This window comes from Morone saxatilis, unplaced genomic scaffold (assembly GCF_004916995.1).
Source record: "Morone saxatilis isolate NCDOM2014 unplaced genomic scaffold, NCSU_SB_2.0 Contig9, whole genome shotgun sequence".
Lineage (NCBI taxonomy): Eukaryota > Metazoa > Chordata > Actinopteri > Moronidae > Morone > Morone saxatilis.
This window is the reverse complement of record NW_023340268.1, coordinates 18,087,219-18,097,254: the sequence shown is the minus strand read 5'-3', so window position 1 is coordinate 18,097,254 and position 10,036 is coordinate 18,087,219. Positions and strand designations below refer to the sequence as shown.

The window sequence follows — 10,036 nt, the reverse complement described above, 5'->3', positions numbered from 1 at the left end:
ACATTGCCCCCTAATGTTTTGTTCTGGTGCATCTCCTCCAGGCCTGCTCGGTGGGGGGGGGGGCATGTCGGAGGATAATGCTGCATCACAACAGAGTGCAGTAATTTATCACTACCTGCCCCCAGCAAATTGACCACGGATACACATCACCTGTATTACTCTGTCACATCTGCTTTGAGGAAAACACTGGGGAACTATGGATGTTCACACACACACACACACACACATAAACATACACACACATTTCAAAACTGGAGGGAGATATGCAGATTCAAGACAGGTATCTGAACCAAGCCAGAGGGTATGCAAAACGGAGAGAGGAGTAAGAAACTGAATTTGGAAGAAGAAGTATGGTACTTTAGTGATAAATGAATAAATCGTTCAGCTTAGCAGTTACGTCCAATATATCCGTTTTTTAATGAAATAAATCCAGTCCTAACTTGATTAGGAATTATATGGGGGGCTTATATTGCATACAGAAAGGCAAAATGTGAGGAGAGAAGGTTTTGTGAGGCTGGTGCGTCCTCTGGTGGCAGGAAGTCGACATTATATTTTGACGTTTCCGTCTCCGGCAGCCATATTGCTTACAGGAGCAAATTCTGGAAAGCTAGAAGAGGGAAAGGATTTAAAGTTGACTTATATCTCCACCACTTGATACACCCAGACTACACAGGACACAATGGGTAAGCTGTTCGGCAGGTCGAGAACACAGATAGGTGTAAAAGATTTGACAGTGTGTCATCGGGGGATGATTATGAGATCATCATCCTGTCACTGTTGTTCAGCTAGGTAGCTAACGAGTTAGCTAGGTAGCTAAGGAGTTGACGATGCTACGCAGCGCAGGATTAGTTGCTAATACGCGAGGAAAATGCTGTATATTAGGCTGTCACCACTTTGTATTCACAGAGCACTGTTGAATCTATTATTTGATGCCATTCAAGGTGTATTAACACAACCCCAACCCGAGGAAACAACCAATGCGATTTGTTAGCCAACTTAAGGAAACTTGGCTAATAGCTAGCTAGCTCATTTAGCTAGCACCACCCAGTGCCGTCTTTTCTTAAGTGGGAAGACAAACTTATCGTTTAGATCTACTGTTATCATCAGTGTGAGAGCAATGCTGGCTGTTATGTCGAGGCATTAGCTTTCTTATCAGTAATCTCAGTGAGTGACATTAACATTCGCCGGTCTGTGAGACTCCGCGTTGCTTTAGGACACAGCTGATGGTCACATTAGCAAATTCAACGCTAGTGGAGGTTTCAAACGTTGTGTCGCTGTTTATTTGGGGCTGTTTTGCGGTTAGTTGGTGGGTATGTCGATTGTAACTTGGCAAGGGACTTAGGACGAGTCCGAAACGGTTATATCTGTATAGCTACGAGAAGAAACCATTTAATAGTTTTATTGATTAGGCACATATTTGTGTGCGCGCACTGGCTAGCGCTAACGTTAGCTTAGCTATGTTAGCTCAGTCACTCAGCCTTGTTCTTCAGACCTGTCGAATTGGATAGACTTTAGTGTTAATACAATACAACTGTATTACATTTAAACGTTATTCTCCCTTTTAACAGATGTTGTCGTCTTCTAGTGGAGACCAGTGAGCTTGTGTATTCAGTGCAGAAGGAATACATGGAACATTTTTGACAGCACACTGATAAACCAGCGTGTACATGTGACACCGGAGCGCCCCGTGTTTTCCAGACTATTCCCGCACAGGATAATGTTGTTTTGTTGGTTTTATTTTCAGTTTTTCATTTGTAACTTACAGTAGCATGACTGTAATGTACACATTTAAACGGACAACTGAAAGAGGGCGGGCGACAGACTATTAATAACCACCCTGCTTAGTGTATGTGTCAAGTGGAAAATATTACACAGAAATCAGGCTGGCTCACAAACCTCTGGTCATTCTATTTTATGATTTAAACAGGAGTCCTGTTCTGCCTTTGTCACCAAAGCGGGCTGTTGTGTTTCACCTAATCGGACTAAATTACAGGGTCAGATTGGATGCTGTGTAGCTGTGCAGACAGTTTCAGATCTATTTGCAGAGGCTGTGATATATCTGCTGCTGAGATCTGTGCCACCACCCTTCAGCAGACGGTTTCCATTCCATGTCCATTCTTATTAAGCTGGTGGAAGAAATCTCAGCAAATAAAACAATCTGTCACTCTAGATACCAGTAGGTGCGAACATTTTTGTCCCGATTCGACTCAACAAACACTTAAACACCTCCCACCATTCTGCTTTGTGTCCTCTAGAGACTCCTTGATGTAGGTAGGGTCTCCTCTGAAATGCCAGCGCAGGCATGTGCTCTCGGCAGGGCTATTTCTGTGCCCTCTTATCCAAACAACAAACTGCCCGTGCAATTCAGATACAGCAGCTAACGGTACACAAACAAGAGCATCCAGCCGCAACCTGTGCTTGTGGGCTGTCCACGCCCGTGGCTTTACAATCTGGACACATTGCACACATGCGTAAGCTTTTTATGAGGCCGGTTGTGCTAATGCCCCCAAACCATAACATGACCTCAATTTGCTCCACTTGTTCTGATATTTAACCTCGGAAAACCCCGCTGTTACCATGGGAGGCTTTTGGCACAGACAGTTGCCACCGTCCTGCGCTGGTGGCAGGTTTCAAAGTTGTCCCCACCTCTCTCTCTCTCTCTCCCCTGTAACCCCGGGTGACTCAGGGATCTGCCCAGTGCCCTGTTCTGGCGGCATGACTGCACAAATGCTGAGAATGGGCAATTTGTCCTGTGTGGGCACCAGTTTATGCTAACTCTGCGATTTAACTCTACTGAATAAATACGTTTGTTCTGCCCGCCAGCTGACTGGTTGATGTAGAGCTTAGCTCTCTGTGTGTGTGTGTGTGTGTGTGTGTGTGTGTGTATTTTTAGGAAGTGTTGTCCAGTGTCTATGAGCCTGTTTATACAAGGCCTTTTATATATAGATCTATGTACATGCTGTTTCATCATCCTGATTAGAGACAAGTCAAGGGGAAACAATAACAAACTTTGTCACATGTTAACCCTTCCCTGCACATGGTGTACATTATCTTCAGCTCAAGTTCAACCTGGATGAAGAAAGTAGCGCACAATGTTGTTTCCTGTTCTCTCACTCATGATGTTTACCTGTGTCTGTGGCCCATCAGAGCCGTCAGCCAGTCCGGCCAAAGATAACTACAGGATGAACCGCTACAAGAACAAGGCACTGAACCCAGAGGAGATGAGGCGCAGGAGAGAGGAGGAGGGCATCCAACTCAGGAAACAGAAACGAGAACAACAGGTATTGCACCAACTCTGTCCATTCATCCCACTCGTCAGATCCTGGTTTATATTCTATCAGTATGCAGTCTCTGTATACTGAAAGTAGTCTGGCTTGACTGTGTCGCTTTCATTTATTTTATCATAGCTTTTCAAGAGGAGGAATGTGGACATTCTAAATGAAGAGGATGCCATGTTCGAGAGTCCTCTGGTGGACTCCTACCTCAGCTCTCCAGTAACAGTGAGTGTCTAGTTTCCTAATACCACTGACACAGCATAGGCAACGAGAGGCTCACACAGGACCCACCAGAGGGTTGTTTTATATTACATTTCTGTTTCGGTAGTTATTGTTGTCTAGCCTGTTGTGGCCCGCAGGTTGCAAATAGTGGAAATCTGTGTGAGTGTTTAGAGTTTTGGTGCTCGTATTGTTGCAGGAAGGAGTCATTACCAGAGACATGGTTGAGATGCTTTTCTCAGAGGACCCAGAGCTTCAGCTCGCTACAACACAAAAGTTCAGAAAACTACTTTCCAAAGGTATGTATTTTGTACTTGCAGTAACTCTGCATAACTCATGAAGTCATCTCGACCTAAACAACAAGACTTACATCCATATTTACCTCGGTTCATTTCAGAGCCCAACCCACCAATTGATGAAGTTATAAACACACCTGGAGTAGTGGAGAGGTTTGTGGAGTTCTTGAAGAAGAGTGTCAACTGCACACTACAGGTAGGTTTGTAAAAACACTGGTCACAACGCCTTGTGCGCGTAGAACACGTATATAAGGTGTAAATGTGATATGTGTGCCTAACAGAAAAATCAGAAAGTGCATTGCTGGCCAGTTCAATATCAATAACCTATCCTATCTGATGACGAGCTAGTCAAACCAAGACAATGGTTCCACATTGGCCATCATTTTTTCTTGTGTGCGCAAAGCAGTGAGGCGTAAACTTCAGTACGTGAATGACTCGCTAATGTAAAATGAATTGAAAGATCCTGAAGTTTCCTCTTATTTAATTTGTCCCTGCAGTTCGAAGCAGCTTGGGCACTGACCAACATAGCATCGGGCACATCCATGCAGACAAAAACAGTGATTGAGGCTGGAGCAGTGCCAATCTTCATTGAACTGCTCAATTCTGACTTTGAAGATGTCCAAGAACAGGTAACATGCAGTTTGACTGGCATAGTATATTCTGTCTATGATCTTGTCTTGTTCCATACTGTTGCACCAAATGTCCATAGGTAACAATGGCTTGTTGTCTTATGTTTTCTCCAGGCCGTGTGGGCCTTGGGGAATATTGCAGGGGATAGTGCAGTGTGCAGGGACTATGTGCTGAACTGCAACATCCTTCCACCCCTATTAATGTAAGCCTATCTTCTTTGTCTGTGTAGAGCGAATTCAGGCATCTAACGTTCTATAATAACATGTTTACTCTCTCATGTACATTTTTACAGCTTTTCTGTGTCATTTTTCTGTCATTTCAGGCTTCTGACCAAATCCACCAGATTGACCATGACCAGGAATGCAGTGTGGGCTCTGTCTAACCTCTGCAGAGGAAAAAACCCTCCACCTGCGTTTGAAAAGGTACCACTTCACTTCATGAAGTCAACAACAAAAACACAGTGATAATTCAGGCCTGCTGCAATATTAATGGTCAACATTTTGCAATGCATATGTGTGGCTGTCAAATCATGCCTAATGGTTAATGCTGCTTGGACACAGTCAGGTGCAGGATAAAGCCTGCATTTGTCAGAAGGTAACTCACTGTCATTGCCATTCCTGCATAACCTGGGTGTACAACTGAAGCTCTATAGTTATCATTGCTTAACCATAGAAAATACAGATATGTGTTTGCATAACATGGTTATCAACTCTCAGATCACCGGAAAGGTTGCAACAGTATTTACACTGGAGGTCGAATGTCGCAGTGCAGGAAAAATGTTGTAACTTTTATAGGATTTCTTTTCTTAACTTGTGAATGAAGTCATTTAATAACTGTCAATCTGCAGTCAGGTTAAACAGTCTGGGGTTTAGAAGAGGGTCACACAGTGCAGTGAGGTTATCTGTATTTATCTATTCAGACCAGCACATGAGCCCGGTTGATCCCAGGTCACAGCTGCAGTATGTGAAGGATTTTTTTTAAACTATAAAGGTCACAATCATACATCATTTGAATACTCCTACACTACAGTATCTTAACCAGCACTGTTTAATTCCTAAACCGAATTTAACTGCTTGAAACTTGCGTTTCAGCCGTCATGTTGAAAAATTGGACCAAGCTGCTTCCCCTCCAACTGCTAATCTGCTGAAAAGTTTGAATCAATGTTTCCGTGCGTTTCTCTGTTGTTGAATTTGTATCGTTTCTCATCATAAATATACATTATGTCTGTGCTGTCTAGGTGTCACCCTGTCTGCCAGTGCTGTCCAGGCTTTTATTTAGCAGTGACCCAGACTTGCTGGCAGACGCCTGCTGGGCCCTGTCCTACCTCTCCGACGGCCCCAATGACAAGATCCAAGCTGTCATCGACTCCGGCGTCTGCAGGCGTCTCGTAGAACTACTCATGTAAGTCCAGCCGCTCTCTCTGTTGTCTTTGTGTCAGGAGGTATGGCCAGTAAATACTTAGAATTCGCTCTCCGTTGAATCTCCCTTTCTTTAGGCACACTGACTATAAGGTGGCCTCCCCTGCCTTGAGAGCTGTAGGAAACATTGTCACTGGAGATGACATACAAACACAGGTGAGAGTATATTACACTTTAGGTTGTTTCACAGTTCAGCTTTTGTAGAGCCACACCATTACATTTAGTGGGGTACACTCAATTGCCTGTTTATTAGGACCACTTACGTCATACAGAGAGGTGTTTCTATTTTTTAGCCTTCCCTCAATGATATAAATCACTGTCCCTTCAAAATTTCTTTCTGAAGGGACAGTGATTTCCTTGTGTGGCAGGTAAGATAAGTACACAATACTTGCCATGTGGATCAAAATAAAGGAATATTGGAGACAGCAGTGGAAAAGTAGAGCACAGAGGCATGGCTATATTTGGCTGCACAGACAATATACGTTAGCAGGATGAATTCATTGTTAGTTTTGTTTCGTCTTTTATATTTAGTACTTTTTATAAACATCTTGTAAGGTTTGTACACACTCTGTCTCTGCCTGCAGGTGGTGTTGAACTGCTCAGCCCTGCCCTGTCTGCTGCACCTTCTCAGCAGTGCTAAAGAGTCCATTCGCAAAGAGGCATGCTGGACCATCTCAAACATCACAGCAGGAAACCGAGCACAAATACAGGTGACGCACACACACAAGGCTCACAACTCTGCAGGGTTGGGTTGGTCATGCTTTGCCACTGATACCGAATCCATTCTGATACTTAAAACGACATTGTTCTGTTCTACATGGAACAGCTACTTCTCTCTGTATTTCTTCTAGTAAATTAACAGATAGTAAGAAGGCCTTTTGATGTAGTGACATTTTATGAACATCAATTTGTAGTCCATGAAGAGTATTATATCAGTGATATGATAAATATTTGTTGCATTTTTAGGCCCTTTGGCTATTTAAGCATGTTAATTTACAAAATAGCCTTGATATGTCACTGCACACTGTGGTACACTGTCTGTAATAAGCTTATTAATCATTTGTGGTACCCTGCTATCTGGCATTTTCCTCCAATAATCTTCCACAGCCATGGCAGCAGAACCTCTTATACTATATATTTATATTGTACTATTTTTACACCATGTTATATTGTTTTGTAATAATGACATAAATATCTAAATTAATGGCACTGTAATAAGATTAATCTTACTGTGTGGAAATGTCAGCACTGCACAGTATTTATAACCTTTTATATAATCACAGCTGGTGTTATTTAATCTGTCCTTCATTTTTTGTTCACTGTATGTTGTAGTGTTGTGTTTTGTATTCCGTGTCCTTTCCCAAAGCTCTGAATCATTCTGCTTTTGCCTGTTCCAAAAACCAAATATTTCCTAATGTATATAACTACACTTTTAAATAAGTGAGTTTAGTTAGTCAGAATCGGCTTTGGCGGCCAAGTATGTGCACACATACAAGGATTTTCACCATTGTTTGTTATATTCCAAGCATTTGTCTATAAACAAGACCACATAGAGTTTGATTTGAAATAGAGACTTAGAGACTGATCGGTCCATCTATCATTCAACGCAGTCCTCACAGGCCCACGATACAGTAGCTGAGTTAGAGTAGATGGGCCCAGATCGCCGGCAGATTTGTTTTGTGGAACTTGCAAAGGTAAGCATGTCATAACTGTGTTGAAGCTGCTTTTGCAGGCATGCCCCTAAAGTCATATCTTATCCTACCCCACAGACGGTAATTGATGCCAACATCTTCCCAGTGCTGATCGACATTCTACAGAAAGCCGAGTTCAGAACCAGGAAAGAGGCAGCCTGGGCCATCACTAACGCCACCTCTGGAGGAACACCAGAACAGATCAGGTCAGACTTAGAGTAAATAAACTACAGCATATTACAGCGTCCCTCAGCTAATGACAAGATTGAGTTGGATGCGATTGCCTCTTTATTTCAGTAAGTCAATAGTGTTGGGGCAACTAAATGAACTAGTCAGTTAAAAGTGTTTGCTGGTCAAGCCTTTAGTGATGACTGTGGAAGCACAAATAGCATATTGTCTGGTAAACCACTGCAATGAAAAACGATCAGCATGTTCATGCGTTCAAATGTTAGCATCTTTCCCTGACAGTGAGACTCTGATAAAATCAGGAAAAACAGATAAAAGTTCCAGCTTGTTGGAAATGAGTCACAATATGAAGTGATGGTTTAATGGTGAAGAAATCAAAAAATAAAAATGTTTTAGTGAAAATTTAGATCTTCATGGAGGAATTGTGTCATTAAAAAGTGAGAAATGGGGCAATATTATGCACAAGAATAATAGGATTGAATGGTAGAAACTTAAATTACAATTAATGTAATTGACTGAACTAGATCAATTAAAGCAAACGGTAATTACGTTAAGCTGTATGTGTGTCTATCGTATGATAAAATCTAATGTCACTCTGAAAAGTCTGTCCTACTTCACGTTTATCTTTGAACCATGTTGATAGGATGTTCTGAGCCTAAAATATAATAATAGTGCAACACACAAAAAAATGAATAGTATTATTAGTGGTCTTAATTTGATTTATGGAATAATCATAGTCTAAGTTTTGGAACTACAGTTCCCATAATTTGTGGGCTTTGTGGATATAAACATGAAGTATAGCAGTCGTTTATCTGTTGTCTACATCTTGAGCCCTGCTTTTTTAACCTATTTACATTTTGCCAACCATAAGCAGTCCACGCTTGCAATGTATCCATGGATGTACTGATAAGTCACTTGATTACGGTCATACTGAAGAAAACATGATAATTAGGAGATAATGATATGCTCGGAGAGTCTAAAAATATGAGGAGTAAGAACACAGTATGGTGAATTAAGTTGTGACTGAAGTGTGTGTGTGTGTGTTACAGATATCTGGTGAACCTGGGCTGCATTAAGCCCTTGTGTGATCTGCTGACGGTGATGGACTCAAAGATCGTTCAGGTAGCTCTCAACGGGCTGGAGAACATCCTGAGGCTGGGCGAGCAGGAGGCCAAGCAGGAGAACAATGGCACTGGAGTTAACCCTTACTGCAGCCTCATTGAAGAAGCCTATGGTACTGTACACGATGTCCACACAAACACACGGCTTCGACATACTGTATGGCATACAACATAACTGGATGACACTGATAATAGGTGATAGGTGATAATCAAAATACATTGATCTAACGTTACTTGTTTTTCCAGGTCTTGACAAGATAGAGTTCCTCCAGAGCCACGACAACCAGGAGATCTACCAGAAGGCCTTTGACCTAATCGAGCACTACTTTGGGGTGGAGGACGAGGACAACAGTCTAGCCCCTCAGGTGGACCAGGCCAACCAGCAGTTCCTTTTCCCCCAGCAGGAGGCCCCCATGGAGGGCTTCCAGCTATAAGTCAGCCCCCTTCTCCTCTAGAATTCACCATTTACCCCCTTCCATACCTCCCAATCTCATGGAGGGCGTCATACTTCTATGCCCTGTTCCCTGATCTGCCATCACCCCCGCCACCGCTACCATCACCACACACACCCCCTTTGGAGGAAAGCTCAAACTGTCCCGCTCTTCAGCCTAAAAATACCCCTCTTCATTCTCCTCAACCAGTGGACTGACTTCTTGCAGGGCAGGCTCATGTGATACCTGGCCAAGGGGAGAGCGCCACACAAACTCCATTACCCCTAGAAGAAGAAATGATCCCAAAGTGTGAGTCTGCCCTGGCTTAAAACGCACACACCAACATCTTTCCTGCCATTTGATAGCTCTTAGATTCTCTCATTGGCGGTAACGATGGTTTGTTTGTTTTTGGTCTTTATATACACTTCCATTTCTTTTCCAATGGGACATTCCTATTTTCAGGATAACCCATGCATCCCCATGCAAAGTCCACAGACTGGGGTGCATGAGGTGAAATATGCCTAGCTCTTGATGTCAGATTGACTTAGTACAATTCAAAGATGAAACAAACTCGTAACATGATCCCTTTTTGTTTTATGATTATTTTCCCCTAAAACCTGATTTATCTGCTCCTTTTTTGTGCTTGTGATTTTTTTATTTATTTTTTGGCTTAGGGCTGGACTGCTGATCTGTATAGGGGGTTCAGATGCACAAACGTCCACCCAAAGTTGAGGGCTTTCTACTGCCCTGAGTAGATGTGTGATTTTTT

At 42.6% G+C, this 10,036-nt stretch overlaps 1 protein-coding gene across 1 annotated transcript; it reads left to right on the top strand.

Annotated features, from left to right (window-relative positions):
* The first annotated feature begins 551 nt into the window (after positions 1-551).
* On the top strand, positions 552-10,030 carry kpna6 (karyopherin alpha 6 (importin alpha 7)). Its single transcript, XM_035681465.1, has 14 exons — positions 552-683; positions 3,148-3,281; positions 3,408-3,500; positions 3,694-3,793; positions 3,892-3,986; positions 4,288-4,419; positions 4,534-4,622; positions 4,743-4,842; positions 5,658-5,821; positions 5,916-5,994; positions 6,423-6,548; positions 7,608-7,735; positions 8,765-8,949; positions 9,083-10,030. Exons 1-14 carry the CDS (start codon positions 680-682, stop codon positions 9,268-9,270), a joined length of 1,617 nt encoding a protein of 538 aa, XP_035537358.1. The 5' UTR covers positions 552-679; the 3' UTR covers positions 9,271-10,030.
* Positions 10,031-10,036: the final 6 nt, after the last annotated feature.

What these genes read in the sequence shown, in the direction of transcription:
- kpna6 (XM_035681465.1), top strand. An exon ending in GAGATGACATACAAACACAG is followed by an intron (nt 5,995 to 6,422) that starts GTGAGAGTATAT and finishes CTCTGCCTGCAG; the next exon opens with GTGGTGTTGAACTGCTCAGC. An exon ending in CCTCATTGAAGAAGCCTATG is followed by an intron (nt 8,950 to 9,082) that starts GTACTGTACACG and finishes TTGTTTTTCCAG; the next exon opens with GTCTTGACAAGATAGAGTTC.